This window comes from Ctenocephalides felis, unplaced genomic scaffold (genome assembly GCF_003426905.1).
Source record: "Ctenocephalides felis isolate EL2017-DRISC unplaced genomic scaffold, ASM342690v1 CF-g0.4_SCAFFOLD_01170, whole genome shotgun sequence".
In the NCBI taxonomy this organism is placed as follows: Eukaryota; Metazoa; Arthropoda; class Insecta; order Siphonaptera; family Pulicidae; genus Ctenocephalides; species Ctenocephalides felis.
The window spans coordinates 79,355,505-79,382,393 of record NW_020537324.1 but is presented as its reverse complement, the minus strand read 5'-3'; the positions used below and the strand labels follow the sequence as shown (position 1 = coordinate 79,382,393).

The 26,889-nt window shown below is 29.4% G+C and overlaps 1 protein-coding gene across 1 annotated transcript; it reads left to right on the top strand.

Moving 5' to 3' along the window:
* Positions 1 to 33: 33 nt before the first annotated feature.
* On the top strand, positions 34 to 23,256 carry LOC113367718 (protein SMG8-like). Its single transcript, XM_026609298.1, has 19 exons — positions 34 to 39; positions 1,854 to 1,975; positions 2,040 to 2,179; positions 2,273 to 2,313; positions 3,452 to 3,576; positions 5,106 to 5,215; positions 5,289 to 5,440; positions 6,979 to 7,113; positions 7,190 to 7,279; positions 7,381 to 7,588; positions 9,571 to 9,781; positions 12,130 to 12,437; positions 13,958 to 14,062; positions 14,121 to 14,218; positions 15,756 to 15,978; positions 17,693 to 17,827; positions 18,943 to 19,016; positions 19,113 to 19,206; positions 22,997 to 23,256. The coding sequence occupies exons 1-19, from the start codon at positions 34 to 36 to the stop codon at positions 23,248 to 23,250; spliced, it is 2,631 nt and encodes an 876-aa protein (XP_026465083.1). The 3' UTR covers positions 23,251 to 23,256.
* Positions 23,257 to 26,889: the final 3,633 nt, after the last annotated feature.

The window sequence follows — 26,889 nt, the reverse complement described above, 5'->3', positions numbered from 1 at the left end:
GAGACTGTGGACTTTTTGACGTTGCACGCTGAAATGAGGGTAAATAGATAATTTAAACTAGCTGTAAGAGGAATTCTGTCTTAGGGTAATTGAGGCATCGTGCCTTAGAGCAAATTGCTTGAACTTCCCGTACCGCAATTCAAAATTCGAGTAATTAAAAATAATCAATAATAATAATCAATAAAAGTTGATCAATGATTTGAAACTTTTAATAAAATTTCGAACCATATTAAATCATTCTATCTTAAATCATTTATTTTGAAGTATTTTGAAAATTCTGAACTTTTTTACAAAGCAATCGTACTGGCTTGACTGCATAAAGATGAAATATCGAAGCGCGTAAGCCTGCCTTCATGAAAATTTGATCAGTTGTTCATCTTGTTAATACAAATAAAATTTCTTTGAATTATTCAAATCGGACGATCCGTTCTCTTAAAAACTGAGTTACCGTTTTTGGCACTTTTTGCCCCGTATCTTTGGAACGTTTAGACCTGCCTTTGCGAAAAACTAATCTGCACGTCTTTTTAACAATACGAATCGAATGTTTTTTGAATTATTCAAATCGCTTCATCCGTGTTCCCGAAATCGTCGACAAAAATTTGTATCCGCACACACACACACGCACACACACACACATACATCCATTTTTTCTAAGGTATGACAAAATGTTCAGAAACCTCTGAAACGTAAAGATATATAAAAAGTTTCATTTTCGATTTTTTTCGATTATTATAACTTGCCCTACGGGCAGTTAATAAATTATACTTTTATAATTAACTTCCCGAAGGAGAATTTTATGTTTTCATAAAAAAATCCGATTCGCTAATTTTATGTTTTCTCGACGTTTCAAATCTAAACTATTATTCGGATTTTGATAAATCTTTCTGAAGTTTGTTAAGAGAATTTTTTAGGATGTGTGTGATTATAAAAATATAGTAATATTGTATAAATGGAAAAAATTGCAAAACGATATGTCATGCTTTAACATTAAAAATTTTTGAGACATTGTTTGGCATTTAAACCAAATTTTAATTTACTGATGAGCTTAGAAAATATTAGAATATGTATAATAAATTCATGATTCTACCATAAAAAGAGTTGTACAAATATTGGAAAAAATTGGACTCTTATTGGTAAAAAAGTTAAAAGCATACCTCAGAAAAATAGGGACTTTTGCTGATGTTAAAGACAGGTCCCGCCATTTTGAAGATTAATTAAGCGTCCGATTTGAATGATCTAAAAAACTTTCTGCTTGTATTGACAAAACAATTGCTTTTGAGGATAAAAAATTATTACATCTTTTTTTATTTTCCATAAAATATTTTTGTAATTTTGGATTAAAAATTCAAAAAATTACCCAGGCTAAGCACGGTCTAAGCGCAAATGTTTACCCAAGTGCGTTTAGACTGTTTATGTAATGAAGCACTTTTCCAATCTTGTGAAAACTATTGAAAAATTTGAAAATGCTGCCAAGCTAAGCACAATATAAGTGAAAATGTCGCACAGAATTATTTGCAAATGCGTTTAAACTGTGACTATGCGGAGCACTTTTCAATTTCGTGTAAATTAGGCAACTTTCAAATTTTTTGGAAATTGAATTCGAAATGAAATGACAATTGTTAATGTTCTGGAGATAAATTGATTTATTTATGATTTACATTTGATTTGCTCACATAAAACAAGATAGCAAAAATAATGAAAGTTACAGTATTTGTAATAATATATTTGAAAACGTTTAGAATTTCTCTAATATTTCATTACGGTACGGGAAGTTCCAGCAATTTGCCTTAAGGCACGATGCCATACACCACTAGTTTTTAAATAATTCACACTCTTAAATAATATTTTTACAGGTGCACTATGCGAGAGCCCTTTTGCTTCTTTTTCAAATATGCCACGTCCTGGTATTAAATTTACCTGGAAGCAGTTTTGATGTTAGCTATATGGGGCTATTTGCTGCCATCGACAATGCCAGGTAACTAACCACACACACACAAAAACACACATTCACACTTACACATATATCTTTTCTATTTTAGGCAAAAATTCCTATCAAAGACCTCCACCAAGTTGAGAGAAGCAGGAGTGACTTCGAGATGGTACCAGGCAGGACGATTGTGTTCCCCAAGATGTTTATTCCTATTTGAAAAATCGCCATTGGGACGACGTCCTTCCAGTGAGAATTCTACAGGAAACTCAAATAATCCCGATTTTAGAATTAGAGATGGAATTCGGGAAGGTGAAGCCGTTTTGAATTGTGGCCAGAAGGCAAGGAGCGATGTTAAGAAGCTGGAACATGCCTTGGAAGACCAGGTGAGAATAATATGATTAATCAAGTCACTTTTGTTGTTTATGAGATCAAGATTAGGGAATGCAATACCGATGGAAAATTTCAATACCGGTATTTCGGTAATTTTTCATTTTAAAACCGGAATACCGCCGTAAATAATCGGTATTTTTATTATCTTAAACAAACGTAATCAAAATTGCAAGTTACTAGTACAAATATAAAAAAATGTATATAGAACCACAACTATATTCAATTAAACAATAAAATAAAGCAATAAGTTTATTTTTTTAAATAATAATTTAACAATACTATATGCAATTTAATTAATTCATTATCATTGAGTACTTTTCAACAAAAACAAACTTATGAGTAAGAAAGACCAAAAACTCATATAAGATCATATTACATTATTATAAGAAACTGTATTGTATGTATCCTATATGTTAAATTAGCATAATCTCCAATATTTTAAAAAAATAATTTTTCTACACAAATTTAAGATCGGATACTTTGTCGAGATAAATAATAAGTTACTTTAATTGTTGAGTATTGTTATTTAAAGCAATGTAATGCTTCTATAGTATTTTCAAACTTCGAAACGTTTTCGAAAAATAATATTTTATAATTGTAATAAGAAGCAAAAATATTTAGTAGTTATCATAATTATTATGTATAAAGTTAGAAAAAAATAAAGATTACGCAGGGGTAATCTGTATGATATAAAATATTTGGGCGCAAATATCACTTAAAAAACCGTTACATTTTTACAAAAGATAAAACAAACATCATTATCTATCAGTCCAATTCTATTTATTGTAACACGATATGAAGTCCTTTGGAAAGCAATAAATATTCAGTTTAATGACGGGTTGAGATAATATTTGACATTTGTTTATCTTATAGAATCACTTGACGATATAGCTGTTTATGCAATTATGGAATTTAAAGATAAATTTGTTCCGAGAAATTTAAACTTTAGGGTATTATGTATCAAATAGCGCTTATGTAAAAATACCGAAAATACCGGTAATTTTGGGGTAAATACCGGTAAAAATACCGCCGAATAATCGGGCGGTTTACCGGTAATTCGGTATACCGGTATACCGGTATTGCATTCCCTAATCAAGATTATATGAGATCAATTTTGTTTCTAAATTTTAGATATACAGAGTGTTAAGGAAAGCTCGTGTGGTCACGAATCGGAGTGCTGATTCATTATTTTCTGTGCCGAAGAATGATGAATTTGTTTACGTCCTAACTCATGAGGACGGACATGGTGAAGACAGGTAAAAAGCAAAAATTATTATTAATTTAACTTTTGCACACAAGCTTTCTAACATCAATAAGGTCTACAGTCTTCTCCATCCTTTAAAATGAAGCAGGAGGAATTCTTTTCCCAATAAGAATCCAATAGAGTTTTTTACATTATTTGTACAACTCATAGCATTTCATTTTCTCTTTTCATGGTAGATTCATGAATTTTTATACATGTTCTTATTAGGGTCTATACAAAAACCGACATTTTAGAAAACCGGTTTTCAAATTTTAATTTTACTAAAAAACCGGTTTCAGCCGGTTTTCGAATTTTATATAAAAAATAAATTTTTGCTCGAATATTCTGTAATTTATCCGTAAATTTAGTGGAATTTAGAGCAGTATTTGACTGAATATATTTATTGTTCAATTTTATAGATAGTAAACAAAATTATTTTAATTTTAATTAGTAGAACTAAAAAATAATAGTTTATCTTGATTAAATAACTTAAAATAATTATTCGTTATTCATGCATCATTTTCACATATAAGAATGAAAATATTTTTATGATAGTGAAAGGAAAGTTTTCGAATAAATAAAAATAATACATTTTGCATTAAATAAAAAAATTCATCGAATTAAAAAAAAAATAGATACATGTTGATACATACTTGTTAATAACAACTTTAGTTTTAAAAATAATTAAGTTAAACTCGGGTATTGTCTGTTCCGAACAATTTTAATTAATTAATTTTAAACATTCTAATTGTTTAATAAAAATTGATTTAAAAAAACTGAGAACGTCTAACGAATTGCTACTTAAACATGACCTTTATTGTTTCTAACAAAATTTTCTGAAATAGAAAATACTCTCATACTTACCAAATTATGCTTAATTGTTTTTAAAGTCTGATATAACAATTCTAAGTTTTTTGTTCTTTAATTTGTGGCTTCTCGGGTTTGAAACTCTTTTTTAGTTTGAGTAGAGGAAGTTACTTCTTCTAGAAGAAATCACACTGATTTAAATTAATATATACACTGGTATAAAAATCTAAATTAATTTATACAAAACCTTTCTGGGAATCATTGCAGACTGATAAGATATTAAATGCTATTGAACCGATATGATTTCAAGAATCAAAACGCTTTCATCTATCTTTTATATTTGGCTATATTCGTCATTTTCCATTTATACAGTGAGAACCGACTTTTTCACTAAAAAACCGGTTTTCTAATTCCATAATTTTCGCCAAAATACCGGTTTTTGAAAACCGACAAACCCTAGTTCTTATATTGTCTAGGCTCATAAGTAAATTGAAATTTCTGGTAGGTGACAGTTTTTTTTTGTGAAAATATTTTCAATGTTAAACAATGATAAACGTTTTTTTTGTAATTTTTTCCATTTATTTCTACAATATTACTATATTTCTATAATCACATACATCTTAAAAAATTCCCTTAACAAACTTTAGAAAGATTTATCAAAACCGGAATAATCGTTTAGGAGGAGTATATTTACATAAGAAGAATTTTATTTATAAGATAAATTAATATTTTCAGACTTGCCAAAGCAATCCGTGACCTGGTGACATCGTGCCAAAAATTCAATGCCAATTTAAAAGACGACGATCCATTTGGAAATTTTGGAAAAAATCCATACATACAAGGAGGCGAGTAACAAATCGTAACTCTTTTACTAATACCAGCAAATAAATTACAGCAACAATTTATTATTGTTTTCAGAAGAAGTATGTTTAACTATCAATCCAAATCGTGATGAGTTCCATGTCAGAAACTTTGCAGAGTTTTTGCAAAAACATATTGATACTGCTCTTGGACCAGGTTTCGAAGACAATGTTGGCAAATATGCTGCCAGCACTCCTATTATTTTTGAAGTAAGAAAAACCAATCATCAATACTAACTGAAAACTGATAATTTATTAGGCTTTTCAATAATAATTGAACTAGTGGGTATGGCATCGTGCCTTAAGGGGTTATTCTAGTGTAGAGCGATGAATTTTAGGTCATTTTTAAAGTGTCGTAAAAGAAAGCAATGAATGTTTTTACTATCAATTTTTTTACTACTCGTTTATCAATATTATTAAAATACAATACAAAAATAAAAAAATAAAAAAAGTTGAAAATTGTAAAAACTGGCAGCTGATGAAGTGGGTGGTCTCAAAAAATTGCCACCTCAGTCTTGACATGATTTCAGCCCTCCTAACCATCCGAAATAAAAGAAATCAAAATATTATTAATCTACAATGATGTCGCAATCGCCCGAACTAGCGATGAGTAAAGAGATTTTTTTTTACAAATCGGCGACTGTTTGAAAAAATGTGTTTTTTTTACTGTTTTTTGAGTATCTCGAATTTTTTAAAAATAGTAAAGATTGGAATTTGGGGATAATCCTAGTTCGGACTATAGATAGGTCTATAAACAAGACTCTCTGAACATTTCAAGTGAATCGGTCGATTAAAACTCGAGAAATCGTGTCAACAGTACTGAAAAAGTCTGTTCTGAGAAAAACGCATTTAAAGTTTTACGTGAAGCCAAACCAGTATGGAGACCGAGTCAGTAAAATGCCTATATCTCCGAAAATAATTCAAATTTTCAAAAACCTTCTTGTACCATATTCTTAGATAGTTAAACTTTGAAAATATGAAATAAAAAACAAGCCAATTGCTGGAAACTTTCCCTACCAAAAATTTAATTTAACCGATTTGTATCATTGAAAAATCATTCGGTTTGAACACGATCGAGAGGCGTTTTTGCAAAAGGCAATTTTCCCGTTTCGGAGGTATGGAACGCAAAGGGTGTAAAACGTTTATGCATTTTTTGAGAGAACGGATCATCCGATTAGATTAATTCAAAAAACATTTTGCTTGAGTAGACGGTGTGCAAAAAATGCATTTACAAAAAATTTAGTAATTTTGAAATTTTTCAAAAAAATTCAAATTTTCGAAATTTTTCATCATTTAAAAAAAACTAACGTTGAAAAATTAAAAAAAAAATCGATTTCTTTAAAAAATTGAGAATATTTCGAATTTTTGAAAAAAATCGACTATTTTCAAAAGTTTACATATTCTCATAAAATTAAAAATATACGTTTTTTTTTAAAAAAAATTCAAACTTCTAAAAAAATTTCAAAATTTCGAAAAAATTCTAAATTATCAAAAGAAATCAAATTTAGAAAATTTTAGTTTATCTTTTCAATACAAATAAAATGTTTTTTTATTACATACACACACACACATCCATTTTTTCTAAGGTATGCCAAAACGTTCAGAAACCTCTGAAACGTTAAGATATATAAGAAACTTTCATTTTCGTTTTTTTTACGATTACTATAACTTACCCTACGTGAAGTTAAAAATTGAATAAAAATCAAATATTCCTTTCATATATCTCATTAATTAATTTTTTCATTTAGGTTCCTAAATTGAAAACATGGTGCACTGCAGTTTCTAAGCTGTTCACTTTATATTACGGAGGTTCCAGGATGTCAAGTCCTGATGGAACCGAGAAAAGACTTCCCGAAAGCAAAAATGTTGCTGAACTACTTGATGTGAGCAATAGAAATTATTCAAAAATTATATATAAAAGAATATATGCAATAGAAATATTTGTTGTGGATTTTTTAGATTCTTCGAGATTACCTGAACCCAGATATCAAATTTTCTGAAGCTCGTTGTGCTAAAGTTCTGCCTGTTGCAAAAGCTCTATACTTGGAGGTAATATTATAAATTACATCTACTATATATATATATATATATATATATATTTATATATATATATATATATATATATATATACGTCTATTATTCTTTTCCAGGGTCTTCCATCCCATTACGGAAGAGCACAGCACACAACTCGCTTAAATGCAGCCCTTCAAACCTTACATGCACATGCAAGGGGGCCCTGTACATCTAAATATGTAAAGACTTTAGTTAAATATGCTTTGGCACATTGGAGAGACGGCAGAAGACAATGTGAGGCTCCCAGCTTAACCGGACAACTTTGTCAACGACCTAGACTTGCAGGTAAATGGAATTAAAACAGTGCAAATTGCTGGAACTTCACGCCCCGTAATTAAAAATTCGAGTAATGACATTAGTGAGAATTATCAGAATTATGCTTGGTTAAATCAACGAGCAATTCTTGCCGCAAAGAATAATGATGTACACGCACTGAATTTCATCATTCAATCAAAAATTGCTGGCGATTTGGTGACATACCAATGATTCCGACTGGTCTTCCGTTTGACTTCAATCGATTGCAATTTCCAGTTCGCCTCGCGTTCGCAATAACAAGTCGCAAAGCCAATCGCTTAGTGTTTGCGGCATAAATTTCAAATAGATTTATTTAGAAAATCATTGTTTTTCACATGGGCAGTTATACGTTGCCTGTTCACGAGTTGGAAAACCATCCGCTTTGTTTGTGTTAACGTTAGACCAAAAAACAAAAAATGTGGTTTACCAAAGAGCACTTCAATGAAACGGATAATTTGCGGATTCACTTTCATTTACTTAGAGAAGTTCAACTAAAAAACACTTTATTTTTGTAATCGAAATAAATTCATTACTGTTGTATAATAAAATCAAATTTTTCCTTTTCAAATATAAAACGAACAAAAAATTTCTTCATCTTTCTCACGAAACCATCTGGTGGCGAAACGGAGTTCGTCGGGTTCGCTAGTTTATTATAAAAACATGCATGTAAACTTATAATTGGGCGACGAACGTGTTCTACAAACAACTTTGTGTTTATGTTTCCAAGATTTTTTTCATTTTTTTTTTTAAATTTGATTCTATTTTTGATAATTTTGAATTTTTTTCGAAATTTTCAAATATTCGAAAAATCGATTTTTTAAAAATTTTTTGAGTGTTTGGAAATTTTTGAAAATCTTCGTTTTTTTGAAAATTTCGAAATATTCTCAAATTTTGCAAGTAATCGATTTTTTTAAATTTCTGTATTTTTTAATTTTTTAAATGTAGTATTTTTTCGAAAATGATGAAAAATTTCAAAAATTTGATTTTTTTGAAACTTTTTTATTTTATTCTATTTTTCTGAATTTCTTAAAAATTCGAAATTTATTGAAATGTTTGAAAAAAATCGATATTTTTAAATTTTTTGAGAATTTGGAAATTTTTGAAAATATTCGTTTTTTTTTGAAAATTTGAAAATATTCCCGAATTTTTTTGGAATTTTTGAAAAAAATCGATATTTTCAAATTCGTTGAGAATTTGTAAAGACGGCGATTCGATTTTTTTTGAAAAAATTCGAAATATTCTAAAAATTTTATAAAAAATCGATTTTTTTTAAATTCTGGTATTTTAGAAATTTTTCAAACTTTAGATTTTTTTTTTAAATGATTAAAAATTTTGGAAAATTTTAATTTTGTAAAACTTCAATTTTTTTGAAGATTTTGATTTTTTTTGATGATTTTGATTTTTTTTGAAAATTCTGTTTTTTTTTTGAAAATTATGATTTTTTCATCTTGTTCATACAAAAGTTTTGATCTCGTTAATACAACAAAAGTGAATGCATTTTTGGAACACCGTCTACTCAAGCAAAATGTTTTTTGAATTATTCAAATCAGATTCTCTGTTCTGTCAAAACCTGAATTACCAATTTTGGCACTTTTTGCCCCGTAACTTCGAAAAGGTTAGATGTCCTTTTCCCAAAAACTAATCAGCACGTCTCCTTATCAATATGAATCTAATGTTTTTTAATTATTCAAATCGGTTGATCATTGTTCCCGAAATCGTCGATGAAAATTTGTGTCCGCACACACGTACACACACATACATCAATTTTTTCTAAGGTATGCCAAAGTGTTCAGAAACCTTTGAAACGTAAAGAGATATAAAAATTTTCAGTTACGATTTATTTGCGATTACTATAAATTACCGTCCGGGAAGTTAAAAATAAGTTAATTTCACTTCAATTATTTGTTGGTTCAATTATTAACTTATGCTTTTAGTTACTGCTACTTACACCTAGTTTTATTTATTTTTCCTAGCAAAATCGTTATGCGAGCACAACAGCGGCTACGTGACCTTAGGGGTGTGCGACTGCGGCAGGACTCCTGGTCGAAGAGAGGATCCTTACTCTTTGAGAGCCGCCAATTTCGATCACTATGCATCACTAGCCACGGATTGTCCTTGCTGCGGAAGCGACAAAGTCAAACGGATCACCTTTCCTGTGTTTCAACCATCAACTGATGATTATAGGTAAACAGTAATAAAAAAATATATATATAATAGTAATCTTATACATATATATATATATATATAAATTGAGCTCTCAACAAAATGATCCGCTAAAACTCGAAAACGGCTGAACCGATTTGGCCAGTCTCAGTCTTGAAACATTCGTGCCAATCCAGAGAAGGTCGGAAAGGTGAGATAATATTTCAAAATCGCGTAGAAACTTTACATTTTTAATTTGAATATTTTTGTAGAAGCTTAATTTGAATAAAACAATGGACGGTGGCTAATACGTCAAATGTCAAACGCTTTTGACAGATAATGTCAATTACTTTTTAAAGGATGTTTTACGTGAATATTGTTTAATTATGATTAAATTGTAGTAAGTAGTTCGTAGTTATATTTATACGCAAAAACGTTATTAAACGGATCGCAAGTGTTACTATAGAAACTCAAAATATTAACTTTTTTGAAATGTTAATATGAAAATGCACTTTTTGGCATATTTTTCTCAAACACGGTGCTCTGAAAGATCTCATCTGTATAATTATATACCCATTGGTATTTATAAAACATTTTCTAGGTTATATTATTTTTTATTTATGTTATTTAAATTTACAACCTAAATTTGGTATCGATCAAAGGGACATTTTGTCGAATAATATTTTCCCAATTATAATTTCCCAGAGTTTATATAGAATAGATAGTAATATATGAAGGTCCGGGGTTTTAAAGGTCCACCACCAATGTGTCAAAAACCAGTAAAGTTAAGCATTGTTCAACAGCAATATTTGAAAGTAGAGGGAAAAAGATGTATAACCAGCTGTAACATTGATCCTTATGACTTTGCTATCGGGAAATAAACGGTAATATTTGAAAATCCATAATAAAAGTATTTTCTTCCGTGTGTAGTTTTTTAGCATTAGTTAAAAATGTAATTATTTTGGAAAATACCTTTAAAATTAAAATAAGACATTAAACCTGTTTTCCATCTGGCCGTTCCAAGTTACCCCGTCTATGGGGTAAAAAGGTCTAGATAACAATTTTTTGTAAGACAGCAAACAAGCACATTTATACAATGATGAAGTAGCTGGCAGTTTTACTGAACGTAGTCAGATAATTGTTCGTTTGAAATGTGTTATTTGTTGTGATATAATTGGTATGATTATTATAATATAATTAATGTTTGCTCAAAGTCAAATTGGACCTTTGTGTCTCGCCCTGCTCTACATATATACTTTTTATTAAATTTACTTCAATTCATCGAATGTAACTCGAAACTTTTCAAAAAGCAGGACAAAGAAGAAATACTTAATTAATTTTTTATCTCTCCTCTGAAATTTGAAAATTTTGTATAAGCTCAGTAATATTATTTAAAATTATACACAAAATCCAGAATCCATAAAGAATGTGAAAAACTTGAAACGTAATCAATAAGTCAAAAGATCAAAAAGGACTTGGATTGGATTATGCCATGTTTTCTATAGAAAGTGTATAAAACTTCCAGACAAAATATAGACAAACCAATGGGGTTTATTGTTTACATAATACCTCAATGTATATAGCATTCAAACAACACATCCTTATACACTTAAAGTATTAATATTTTTGATTCTCTAGAAATTGTTTAGAATAATCAACACATTTTTAAAGAGCAAGTGTTTTACTCTATTGGTAAGTATTAGAGTTATAACTTTCAGTAAATTATTCTGTGAAAATTAGAATAAGATTTTAAGTGAACATTTGTTTTTTTAAATTATATTTCATTTTTATATTATATGTATTATTATCTATTAATTTAAGTTATGTACCATATAATATCTATAATTGTACAATTGTGTTGTATAAATATAAACAGTGGTGTTGTCGGGCCGGAACGCGCTGGAACATTGTTCCGGCAAATAATTTTTGGGCCGGAACGCGTTCCAGCAAAAGGAATTAAAAAAAAATCACTACATACAGAAAGTGATTTAATAAATGAATTTTATAAATTATAATTTGGCTAATTTTTATTAAACGTTTCTATTATTGTAATAAACATACATATATGTGCACAAAATGGGTTTTGTAATGATTTTCGTTTCTTTCCTTTTCGAACGGAACCGAAACAAACATGTGAACCGTTTTTTTGAACCGGTTTTTTAATTTTAGCGTTCCGGCAAAAAAAATATTGCACAACACCACTGAATATAAATATAAATATAAATATAAATATAAATATAAATATAATTATAATTACAAATTATATTAAAGTGCTCATAAACAGTGTTGACAATAAAAAAACTAACAACGTAAAAAAAATATATATACCTTACTTAGCAAAACGACGTTTGCCGGGTCAGCATTCATAAACTTTTTTTTGTTTTTTTCAGGGCCGCTCAGTTATTCACAACACATTCGACAAAACCAAAAGGAAGCAAGGCTCAGCACAATCCTTCCAAACAGTCGAGTTCGGGTAACAGCATGTCCTCGTCCATGAAGAAGTTGAGGAACGAGGTTCGAGGCGGTGGCGGTACTTCTTCACATCCTTCGGAAATAGGAGGCGTCGTCCGAGGCGATGAACGTTCTACGCCTTCTGCAAGGCTGTTGGAGGATTTCGACAATGGTGAGGAGGATGACGATGTCGAAGACGACGAGGAGGAGGATGTCGGGGATGATGATAGCAAGTCTGTTTCTTCAGGTAAGGGGATAAAAGAAATATGTTATTATTGAAGTAAAACTTCTTTAGGCGCGACATGGGTGTAAAAACTTCTTTAGGCGCGACATGGGTGTAAATCCGTACAAATGCAACGAAAACGCCAACGTGAAGTTGAACTCTACGACGCTAGTTAGCGCAGATATCGCAATTATTCGATCTAGTCTGCGAGCAAAACAAAAAATACATCAAATGTCAAATTATATGTCGAAAACAAAACAAAATGTGTCGACTTTCACTCGAGTTTTGTATTTAGCTCGTAGTCTCTAAACATTTTTTGAAGTAAAACTTTTTTAGGCGCGACATGGGTTAGCAGTATAATTCGTGAGTTAATAAAAATGTCAAGATCGGAAGAATATTTTATCCCGTCTCCCAAAAATAATTGTAGTTCAAATGATCGCAAATAAATAATGAAACTAAGGAAAAATCTGCGCTGCGTAAGAAATGATAGCTTTGGCTATGTATGTTTTGTGTGTGATCGACTTTGGCTTCAAAGTGACTTAGAAATATCAAATGATGCTCAAAAACAAATTCTTAATAATGTTTTTTGAATATTGATTTAAATAATCAGGTTGGATGTCAAACTTGTCGAAAGATATTAAATTCGGGTAAAATTCCCACTTTGTGTAAGTTTAACGGGTTTGTATTTCTACCTATACCAAATTATCTACCTAAACTAGATACTGTATCTGAAAGGTTAATTTCACCTAGGTTGTGTTTCATGCAAATTAGACGATTGCGACATGCAAATGGACAATTTGGAATGTTTGGCCAAATTATAAATGTGCCTGTTGACATTAATAATATGGTTAATTTATTACCTCGTAATATTGATGATGATCATTGCATTAACGTTCACACAAAAAAGCAAATGATTCATAGATCAAGCTATGTGCAGGGCTCGATAAATAAAACAAATATAAAAGTATGGCTTCAATTTTTTAGGCAAGACGGATATTACAGCTATTCTAAGAATGAGATTATATCGTCAGCGAAAAAGTAAAAAAATACAAACAGTAAATGAATGTATGTTAATTTTAATTACATGAAGTTCTTCAAACACAATTGTTACAGGGTGAGTGAAATTACGAAAACAATATTTGTTTAGGCGTTGTTTAACATAATCCACTGTGTGAATGAATATTATAGAATTTATTAATCAGCAATTACTTTAAAACGATCATGTCATATTTCAAGTACGACTTTGATTACATTATTGTTTGTAAATATTATACATATTTTTAATGCAATCATAAATATATAATTTATCATTATATAAATGTGTATAATGATTGACGACACTGATAAATGTGTGCATCACAAGTGTTACCATATACCATATTACTAATAAACATTATTCAAAATTTTTATATGATGTATTTATTTTTACTCAACTTAAATTTGCTACTTTATACAGTAGCAAATAAGTTTTACTTCAACCGCGTGTGATCCTTACGCGCACTCTTTTTTTATATACGTACTCAGTTGCAATTTCATTCATATAGATGATGGTTCTGCTGATAAGAAAACCGATGTCCATTCAGGAGGCGTCAACGAGATCATAATACAAGTTTCAGAAAATGGTGATGGAGATCAAACTAAAGAAAAAGGTATTTATGGAAATTGATACAAATTATTAGTTCGATAGACAATACATTTTTTACTTAGGTCTTGTAAGGCAACCGAGCACCACTGAGTATTTACCTGGCATGCTGCACATGCAAAGCCCACCAGGATTGTTACCACAATTTCCGAGCTGGTCTTTGGTAATTAATTATTTATTTATTAACTTCTCGAAGGAGAAGTTTATGTTTTCATCAAAAAATCGGATTCGCTAATTTTATGTTTTCTCGTTTTTTTAGCCATTCTGAATCGAATGAGACCAAATTTAAGGAAAAAAGTATGTGTGTGTGTGTGTTCGTGTATGTGAACAGATTTTTTGCCGTAAATCGACGTTTTCTCGAAAACGACTGGGCCGATTTCAAAAATTTGAAAGCCATTCGATGTATCTCGATGAGGACTAGCGTTTGTCAGTTTTGTCGGACGATCGGCCGAGACGTTTCTTTATAAATAGCAGAAAAGTGAAAAAATTTTCGTCCACGTTTTAGCCCGCAATTCTGAACCGATTATGAAAATTCAAAAACCGTTCGAAAGATATTGGTTGGGAATCGTGCTGATTAGTTTTTGGTAAAGATCGGCCGGGCCGTTTTCTTGTTATAAAATGTTAAAAAAAATTTTTTCGACGATTTTTATTATTATTTTTTTGACGGTAGATACCATAGTCTTATAGATCATACTAAAATATTACGGCCCTACGACAACTGGTTCAGCTTTAAAAATTCGTCAAAGTTTGCAAAAATTGGTATCGTTTTTTGGCATTTGTCAAAATTAGACCTTTGATCGACGTTTTCTCAAAAACGCCTGAACCGATTTCAGAAATTTAAAAGCCATTTGATGTATTTTAATGAGAACTATCGCTTGTCAGTTTTGTGCGACGATCTGCCAAGCCGTTTCTTTGTAATTTGTAAAAAAGTGTTAAACTTTTCGTCCCCAAAGATAGATTTTCGTGTTAAGCTCATCCTACCGAACCGATTTTAAAAAATCAAAAACTGTTCGAAAGATATTAGTTGGGAATGATACTGATTAGTTTTAGGTGAAAATCTACCGAGCCGTTTTCTTGTAATTAACTGTTGAAAAAAAAATATTTAAGCCGATTTTTATGGAATTTTTTTTTGGCGATATAGATCATGGTCTTATACAACTTACTGTAATACTACGGCCTTACGACAAGTAGTTTAATTTTAAAAATTCATCAAAGTTTGAAAAAATGAGTAGTTTTTTTTTTGACGTTTGTTAAAATTAAAATTAGATAATTTTACTTGGTATAACGATAGAGTACGTGGTCTTAATGAACATACTAAACCATTAAATTATGAAAAGTATTGATTTGTGAAAATTTGCTTTTAGAAAATACTCCGAGTTAACGTGTTCGTTCGCTTTCAATTATGTATAATAAATCCACTCGAAATACTTTTAATCACTCATAAATTAATTTATTTCTTATTGATTAAGTCGATTATTTACACATATCGGGAAGTTCATGTAACTTGCCTCAAGGCTAAATACCAATAGCAACTAGTTTACTATAAACTTTATTTATATTTAGTTAATTTTAATTATTTTTAAATATAACTAGTTTGTTTGTTGCAAGTATTTTTTCTAAAAATTTCGTAAGTATTTTAATAATCTTTACAATTATTCATCACTCATCACATATCAATTCTATCGTTTATCATTTTTTAGGTTTGTCTCGGAGCAAGTTCTCTGTACAGTCACAATTTAGGTTTATCAGAAGCCCAGCATCCTGGTTTCATCCAAGGCACCAATTTTTTGTTGCCTTGGGATGTGACAGTGAGATTGGAAACTGCTGCGGCCAATTCGGCAATGGCCAATTGGCCCTATTCGAATGATAGGCGGAAAGGAGCTGGGCGACACGGAGGGAAACATCACGGGAGCAAATATTATGGTAAGTAAATAGTAATAGAGAATGAATTTTTTTGTTTGGCATACCTTAAAGAATGGATGTGTGTGTGTCTGCGGATACAATATTTTGTCGACGATTTCGGAAGCACGGATCAAATGATTTGAATGATTAATAAAGCATTCGATTTGTATTGACGAGGAGACGTGCGGATTAGTTTTTTGCAAAGGCCGTTTCAAGTGCCAAAAATGGTAATTCAGTTTTTGAGAGAACGGAGCATCCGATTGGAATGATTCAAAAAACATTTTATTTGTATTGACGACATGAAGTACAGATTAACTTTTGGGGAAGCCATCTCCAGATTTTCAAAATAAAAAAAAATATTAAAAAAAACAATCAATTTTTTTTAATAATTTTAAAAATTTTCAGAAATCAAACGTTTTCAATGTTTTAAAAAAATGTTAAAGCTTGTTGACTGAATAGTGATATATAGAGATGAATAATGTAGAGAGTGTATTAAAGTCAATAAATGAGTTTACAATCATTTTTAAAAATATTAATTAATGTAAAGTAGACAGGCAAACATACACAAAGGGGCGTCCATTAATCACGTGATGCTTTTAAGGTTGAGGGGGGGGTTGAAAAAAAAATCATAAAAAATCACGTGGAGGAGGGTGGGGTCTAGTAAGATATCACGTGTATTTACTTTTCACCTAAATTAAAACATAAAATTTACGATTTTTTTGTAAATTCGAATTTTTTTTCGAAAAATGTTACGTAACCAAAAATACACGTGATTTTTGGTGGCGGGGGGTAATTTTAAATATCACGAAAGGGGAGGAGTTGTCTTAAAATTCCTAAAAAAAATCTTCCACGTGATTAATGGACGTCCCCAAAGATAGATAGAATGATAGACAGGTTGTCAGATAGAAAGATAGATAAAATGATAAACAAGTAGATAGATAGAATGATGGATAGGTGGACATGTGGACTTTACATTATGGATGTTTTTGAATTTTCTTCCCCCCAGTGGCCCAAATGCTTCCAAATTGATGAAAAATAATTCTCTGGAAGTTTTAGCTTTTAATATTAGCATTTAGATAGTCCGCACACCAACCAAAGTTTCTTGATTTTTCTTCTTAAGTAAATATTGATTTTATGGAAAATATAAAATTCTTGTTGTAAATTTTTTATTTATGTTCAAAACAAGTATGATGTTTTCCGGTAAAATATTCTTAATCAAAAGATCTTTAACCCAGTAAAATAATTTTTATGATACTTATTGCCGTGCGCGAAATAATCGCCAAAAACTGTTTCAAATTTTTATGTTTTAAATGGTTACATGCCTATAACTTCGATACTTTGCAAGATAGGGATATGATGTCTATGGATGAAATATGCGTAAAAAAACATTTGCTACTTTTTCCATAATTTTGTAAAACAACGTTTTTCTCAAAATTATGATTCACTATCACTTGTCGCTAAGTTATAAAACAAATCAAATTTTACCCATGTTATTTCCATGGAAACTTTGGTTGGAGTGCGGACTATCTTAAAGTTAATATTAATAGCTAAAATTTTCAGAGAATTTTTTCTTATCAATTTGGAAGTATTTGAGCACCTGGGAGCAAAGAGATTCGAAAATATCCATATTAAGTACCACCCTAGTAGACATATAAGCAGATTTACCATATACAAATCAAAATATTATTAAGTAAATTGATGCCACTTACAACTACATACTTAAATTTTATATTAGGTTCTCAATCCGGCAGCAACGTCCATAAAGGCAACGAGTTCATCGTGAAGATTTTTGTCGGAATGGAATACGAATGTCCAAGGGGTCACAGATTTATGATGTCGACTTCAGAAAAAATCTTGAGGGCAACCACAGGTAACCCAGAAGACTTAAATATAACGAAATACATTTATATTAGGGAATGCAATACCGATAGAAAATTTCAATACCGGTATTTCGGTAATTTTTCATTTTAAAACCGGAATACCGGTAAATTTCCGGTATTTTTATTATCTTAAACTAACGTGAACAAAATTGAAAGTTACTAGTACAAATATAAAAAAATGTATATTCAAATACAACTATATTCAACTAAACGATAAAAACTATAAAATAAAACATTAAGTTTATTTTTTTAAATAATAATTTAACAAAATTATATCCAAATTAATAATTCATTATCACTATCGAGTATATTGAACACTTTTCACCAAAAAAAACTTATGAGTAAGAAAGACCAAAAACTCATAAAAGATCATAAAACATTATTATAATAAACTGTATTGTCTGTATCCGATGTGTTAAATTAGCATAATCTCCAATATTTTAAAAAAATAATTTTTCTACACTAATTTAAGATCGGATACTTTGTCGAGATAAATAATAAGTTACTATAATTGTTGAGTATTGTTATTTAAAACAATGTGATGGTTCTATAGTATTTTCAAACTTCGAAACGTTATCGAAAAATAATATTTTATAATTGTAATAAGAAGCAAAAATATTTAGTAATTATCATAATTATTATGTATAAAGTTAGAAAAAAATTAAGATTACGCAGGGGTAATCTGTATGATATAAAATAATTTGGTGCAAATATCACTTAAAAAAACGTTACATTTTTACATAAGATGAAACAAACATCATTATCTATCAGTCCAATTCTATTTATTGTAACACGATATGAAGCCCTTTGGAAAGCAATAAATATTCAATTTAATGACGAGTTGAGATAAAATTTGACATTTGTTTATCCTATAGAATCACTTGAAGATATAGCTGTTTATGCGATTGTGGAATTTAAAGATAAATTTGTTCCGAGAAATTTAAACTTTAGTGTATTATGCATCAAATAGCGCTTATGTAAAAATACCGAAAATACCGGTATTTTTGCGGTAAATACCGGTAAAAATACCGCCGAAAAATCGGGCGGTTTACCGGTAAACTGGTATTGCATTCCCTAATTTATATCATATTTCTTTTACCTTTAGGTTTGGTTAAGGAGTCCGGCAGTCGCGTTGCAGGCTCCGACATGCCCCTTTTTCACGAATGCCCATGTTCATCGGCCTCGAGTACATCATCGACAGGTGCCGGATCATCTGCAGTCGGTTCTGGTAAACTGGCTGGTGTGGCTGGTCAACAAGCATCTGCGGTAGTTCAGCCCAAACAAATGTTCGTTGCTCAACTTATGCGAGTGCATGTTGTCACTCCGAAAGCACCTGTGCATGTCACTTTGGACCCCAAAGTCCAAACGGGTAAGTGATAATGGATAGATAGAAGAAGTATAAATAGATCGCGGATTATCGAATAAGGAAAAAAAAGAAAATCCTTTTCCTTCATCTTATATATAAAAATGGAGCTCTCTTTCAAATGTCCAAGTAAAACTCGAAAACGGCTGAATCGATTTGGCCAGTCTTAGTCTTAAAAAATTTGTGCCAATCCAGAGAAAGTCCAAAAGGTGAGAAATTATTTCAAATCCGCGTAGAAACTTTACATTTTCAATTTGAAATTTTTTGTAGAAGCGCAATTTAAATAAAACAATGGACGGTGGCTAATACGTCAAATGTCAAACGTTTTTGACTGATGATGTTCAATTACGTTTGATAGGATGTTTTCCGTGAATATTATTTAATTCTGATTAAATTGTAGTAAGTAGTTTTGTTTGTAGTTATATTTATACACAAAAACGTTAGTAAACGTTTTGACATAAACAAATCGACGGCTTAAAATATATTTTAAAAATATAAAACGTTGTAATACAGTTATGAAATTTTAACATGTTATTTCCTAATATGTGTACTAAATTATAAAAAAATAAAATCAAATATGTTTCTAACAGAAGAAACTAAAAAATTGCAATACACACTTGCATACTCTATTTTTATTAGTGGCGAATCGACGGTTAGATATGATATGAGAAGTACTTAATATACAATATTATACTAGAGCTATAAAATTTTAGTATGCTATTACCTAATATATGTACTCAATTATAAAAATATAAAATCACATATGTTTCTAACAAAAAAAGCTATAAATGTGCAATTTTGTAAACAAATGCACTCTTGTATATCTAGTGTTCAATAGTTGCAAGTCCACGGTTTGATGAGTATTTTGAAAAATATTTAGAAATATAAAACGTTATACTAGAGTTACAAAATTTTAGTATGTTCTTTCTTAATACGTGTACTAAATTATAAAAATATAAAATCACACATATTTCTAACAGCTATAAATTTGCAATTCTGTAAAATCATGTAATAGGGTCGCAAGTGTTACTACAAACTCAACAATTTTGAAATGTTAATATGAAAATGCACTTTTTGGAATATTTTTTTCAAACACGGTGCTCTGAAAGATATCATTTGTATAATTATATACTCATTGGTATGCATAAAACATTTTCTAAGTTATATTATTTTTCATTTATGTTATTTAAATTCAGAACCTAAATTTGGTATCGATCAAAGGGACATTTTGTTGAACAACTTTTACCCACTTATAATTTCCCATAATTTATCGAAGAATTATCGAACAGCTATTAATGTGCAATTTTGTAAACAAATGCACTCTTGCAATAGTTGCAAGTCCACGGTTTGATGAGTATTTTGAAAAATATTTAGAAATATAAAACGTTATACTAGAGTTAAAAAATTTTAGTATGTTATTTCTTAATACGTGTACTAAATCATAAAAATATAAAATAACACATATTTCTTACAAAACAGCTATAAATTTGCAATTCTGTAAAATCATGTAATAGGGCCGCAAGTGTTACTACAAACTCAACAATATCACCTTTCTCGAAATGTTAATATGAAAATGCACTTTTTGGCATATTTTTCTCAAACACAGTGCTCTGAAAGATCTAATTTGTATAATTATATACCCATTGGTATTTATAAAACATTTTCTAGATCATATTTTTGATTTATGTTATTTAAATTCAGAACCTAAATTTGGTATCGATCAAAGGGACATTTTGTCGAATAATATTTTCCCAGTTATAATTTCCCATAATTTATCGAAGAATTGATAGTAATATATGAAGGTCTGAAATTAAAAAGTTAAGCATTGTTTAAAAGCAATATTTGAAAGTAGGGGAAAAAAGATGTATAACCAGCTATAACCTTGATTCTTATTACTTTGATATCGGTAGATAAACGGTAATCTTTGAAAATCCATAATAAAAGTATTTTTTCCGATGTTAGTTTTTTGGCATTAGCTAAAAATGTAATTACATTTTGTAATACGATTTTGTAAAATACCTTTAAAATTAAAAAAAGACATTGAAGCTATTTACCATATGGGCGTTTAATGTAGCCGTTCCAAGTTACATTGTAGTCATTTCTACAATGATGAAATAGCTGGCAGTTTTACTGAACGTAGTCAGATAACTGTTCGTTTGAAATGTGTTATTTGTTGTGATATAATTGTTATAGTTTTCACAATATAGTTTATATTTGCTCAAAGTCAAATTTGACCTTTGTGCCTCGCCCTGCTCTACATATATACTTTTTATTAAATTTACCTTAGTTCATCGAATGTTACTTGAAACTTTTCAAAAAACAGGACAAAGAAGAAATACTTAATTCATTTTTTATCTCTCCTCGCAAAAATTTGAAAATTTTGTATAAGCTCAATAGTATTATTCACAATTATACACAAAATCCAGAATCCAAAAAGAATCTGGAAAACTTGAAACGTAATCAATAAGTCGAAAGAACAAAAAATCCTTGGATTGAATTGTACTAGGGAATGCAATACAGGTATACCGAATTACCGGTAAACCGCTCGATTTTTCGGCGGTATTTTTACCGGTATTTACCCCAAAAATACCGGTATTTTCGGTATTTTTACATAAGCGCTATTTGATACATAATACATTAAAGTTTAAATTTCTCGGGACAAATTTATCTCTAAATTCCATAATCGCATAAACAGCTATATCTTCAAGTGATTCTATAAGATAAACAAATGTCATATATTATCTCAACTCGTCATTAAACTGAATATTTATTGCTTTACTAAGGGCTACATATTGTGTTACAATAAATAGAATTGGACTGATAGATAATGATGTTTGTTTCATCTATTGTAAAAATGTAACGATTTTTTAAGTGATATTTGTGCCAAAATATTTTATATCATACAGATTACATCTGTGTAATCTTTATTTTTTTCTAACTTTATACATAATAATTAGGATAATTACTAAATATTTTTGCTTCTTATTACAATTATGAAATATTATTTTTCGAAAACGTTTCGAAGGTTGAAAATACTATAGAAGCATCACATTGTTTTAAATAACAATACTCAACAATTATAGTAACTTATTATTTATCTTGACAAAGTATCCGATCTTAAATTAGTGTAGAAAAATTATTTTTTTTAAATATTCGAGATTAGGCTATTTTAACACATCGGATACAGACAATACAGTACATTATAACAATGTAATATGATCTTTTATGAGTTTTTGGTCTTTCTTACTCATAAGTTTGTTTTTGGTGAAAAGTACTCAATATACTCGATAGTGATAATGAATTAATTAAATTGGATGTAATTTTGTTAAATATTTATTTAAAAAATTAATTTATTGTTTTATTTTATTGTTTTTATTGTATAGTTGAATATAGTTGTAGTTGTATATACATTTTTTTACATTTGTACTAGTAACTTTCAATTTTGTTTACGTTTGTTTAAGATAATAAGAATACCGGTATTCCGGTTTTAAAATGAAAAATTATCGAAATACCGGTATTAAAATTTTCCATCGGTATTGCATTCCCTAAATTGTACGATGTTTTCTATAGAAAGTGTATAAAACTTCCAGTTTGATTGTATTGACAAAATATAGACAAACTAATATGGTTTATTGTTTTTATAATACCTAATTGTATATAGCATTCAAACAATACATCCTTATACACAAAGTATTAATATTTTTGATTCTCTATAAATTGTTTAAAATATACCTTACTTAGCAAAACAACGTTTGCCGGGTCATCTAGTCTAGTAATATATTTACTTTACCCCCAGCTTCCAACTGTTCTTCAATCCCCGGCCCCATTTTCATAACCGGCGTTCCCGACGGCGGCGCGCGTCTGTCGCAGAGCGCCTACTGGGTGCTCCGCCTGCCCTATGTTTACCATGCCGACGGGGGCCGCAGTTCGCCTTCTCACGAAGCAGCCTTCTATTCGACTGGTGTGATGGCCAGGACGCCACCAGGAGGACGCCTGTTGGCTGGAATGTTCGGGATTGCAGAGATGGAGAAGGGTACTGCTGCAGAGTAATGGATCGAAGTAAATTAATGGACAGTTAACAATTGTATGAATGGAATTGAAAGAGTTATAAAGGGTTTTGTTATAAGTGTTGTATAAGTTATTTATGGAATAAGTTTGTTTAAAATAAATAAGATAGATTTGTTTTTGATATGTGGTATTGAGAAGAATAAGAAGAGTTTTATGTTAATGAATTGGTTTATATTATTTTGTAATTTAATTTTTTTTATTAACTGTTCTTAGTAAGTAAATTCAAATAATATTATTTAATTAAGGTGATAATTAAATAATATTAATATATATATATATATATATATATACAGGCCCGGTCCTGGGGTCCTTAGCGCCCGCATGCAACTTTTTTTCTAGCGCCCCCCCACCTCTATTAATTTTCACCGTTTTAACAGTTTATCATTAAAATTATATAATATTACATATTTTTTAAAAAATTAATTTTTAATTATTTTGGATTTAGTACACAAAAAAATAGATATAATCTAGAGGGTATAAAATATATTGATTTTAAATTCATTTATTATTATCGATATCAATAAATAAAACAATCCCTGTCATAATATCACATTTCAGTAATATTCAATATGTAGTAAATTGGTTAAGGATGTAAGTTCGATTAGCATAGCAAAGGAATTAATATTTTTGTTAAATTAAATGTTAGAATTTAAGAAATGCATTTCAGAAATAGTATTTATTATTTTGATATAAAGATCTTGATATCAAAATAATAAATACTAATTCTGAAATTCATTTCTTAAATTCTATAACTTTAATTTAACACGAATATTAAGTGAAATAAATAAATTAATTTTTAATTATTCTGGATTTAGTGCACAAAAAATTAGATATAATCTAAAATCGTATAACATATATTGATTTTAAATTTATTTAAAAAATCGAGTCGATTCGGGGGTTGATTATAATCAAATATTTTGAAATTTTCAATTATTTTTAACGTATGTGCAATATTAATATCTCAAAAAACTAGCATTAAATTTTCTAACATAACACTCGTATTTTATGTAGGATTTTTTAAATTTTAATTTAATTTAATTTACAATATCCAAATCCAAATCATTTACAATATCCAAAATTGCGTTGTAAACGTCTCCTTATTGATATCGTAAGAGTCGTCATATTCAGAGTATCAACTTGTTGTTTTAAAGTTAAATTTTTAACATATTTCAGAATTATTGTTCAAAAATCAGTATAAAATGCAAAGAAATTACACATTTCTTGAACAATATTGAAAAAAAAAACTATTATATTTGATATGTATTATTTCTGTACAGTTAATAATTATTAAATTTAGAGTATGGACACCACTAGGTATAAAACAAGCCTTAAGAATTTTGTTCCAGTAAATTTTGCTTCCATATTTCATATTTGTTCCACGCATGTCTTCAACATTCAAAGTTCAACAGATGCGAAACATTTGCAACAAAAGCAAAAGTATTGTAATTTCTCGGAATAAACAAGTCATTTTCTAAGCACTGACTCCCCATTTCTTATAATTTGTTTATATTTTTTAACAAATTCTGATTCTAGATTTTATATAAAAAAATATAAATATTATATTATAAATTTAATTTCCGAAACTCGTTTTGGCGCCCCCTAAGGCGTGCGCCCGCATTTTTTGCATGCATCGCATGCAAGGCAAGACCGGCCCTGTATATATATTAAAAAAGTTTTTTTAAACTATTTCTTTATTTATTTATTTACTGTCGACGTTTCGGAACTAGGTACGTTCCATCTTCAGGACATCTGCCAAGAAACATGATCTTGATAAGATTTAAGCAAACAATATGTTGAAGAAAAGAAGATGGATTTTTTAATGAATAAAATAGGTGAAAAAATAATGTACAGAAATATGATAATATGATTAAAATGAAAATGATAAAAATAAATGAGTGAATTATATAACAGGATATTAAAAATGATAAAAAAAAATTTGAAAGTTTTGGAAAGTTTTAAGAAAAAGTTAATGAAAAAATTTGAATAATTACCTGTATGGTTGAAAATACGTTAGCACTTTTTCACTAAAAAAGATTTTATCATAAAATGAATTTATGAGTTACTTTTCAGCCGAATAGGTAAATTTTGTACATCAAATTTACTATAAGTTCTGTCTTTTTTAAATTTGTTATTTGAAAATAAACAATATTATTCTCTCGATGTTATGAGATCGGCTACTTGAAGACTGTAAGGGTGTGTCTGAGTGTGTTTTTATATGTGAGGATGTAAATACTTAAATTATTGATCTTAAATGGAAGTCGATATTAATTGTTTGTCAAAAAATGTAAAAAATTAAAATAAGAATCATGTAACAGGTTGTGATCTGATCTAATGTTGACACTATTAGAAACGTTCATAAGATTAATTATAATTCCAAAGTTTATTAAATTTTTGTATAAAATTTTCTTAGAAACATTATGAATATTTATACATAGATTTACAGATCAGTTTATGGTCTTTCTAATATTGCATCATAATATATGATATTATTAATGAATCTTGCAAATACAATGCTAAATATAAAAAATGTAACTAATTAAATCCACCAATGGCTAATAACTAGATACTAAATTTTAAATTTTGCACATTTTTCATATTTAATTTTGTTTAAAAAGGTTTTAAACATTATATACAGATCTGTAGACAATTTTATCAGGTTTTTAACAATACATAATAATATTGTTATATTTTTAATTATTAACTTCCCGTAGGGTAAGTTATTGTAATGGGCCGAAAATCGGAATTGAAAATTTTTACATTTCTCGACGTTTTGAAGGTTTCTGAACGTTTTGGCATACCTCAGAAAAAATGGATGTGTGTGTGTGTGTATGTGTGTGTGTGTGTATGTGTGTATGTATGCATGGATACAAATTTACAGTCACGTTTTCGGGCGCACGGACCAACCGATTTGAATGGTTCGATTCCTATTCATAGGGAAAAGAGCTGATTAGTTTTTGGTAGAGGCAGGTCCAGCAGGTACGGAGATAACGAGCAAAGAGTGCAGAAAATAGAAATCGAATTTTTGAGAGAACGGAGTATCCGATTTGAATGATCTAAAAAACATTCAATTAGTAATGATTGGGAGAAGTGTTTATTAGTTTTTGGCAAAGGCAGGCCCAGCCATTTCGAAGATACGGAGCTAAATATGTAAATTAATGGCAGTTTTTGAGAGAACTAAGCGTCCGATTTAAATGATTCAAAGAACTTTCTGCTTGTCTTAACAAAATAATTGATTTTGGAAAAAAATTTTTTGTTTCAATTTTTTTTTTAATTTTTTGTATATCGAAAATAATTCAGATTACAAATAATTTCAACTTTGCAATTTAGTTCATATAATTCTTATAAATATTAGACAATGTTACAATATTTATAATAATCTATTTGAAAACATTCAGTATTCCTCGAACATTTTGTTACGGTACGGGAAGTTCCAGCAATTTGCCTTAAGGCACGATGCCATAATTGTCTCATGACAGAATTCCACTTACAGCTAGTTTATAATAAAATAAACAAGGATATTAAAAACCGCAACTAATGAAACTAACGTCATTCACACTCCACTTGGATTTTAAGGTTTAAAAGATTTTTGTATAATATTTTGTTCGAAACGTAATGAATTGT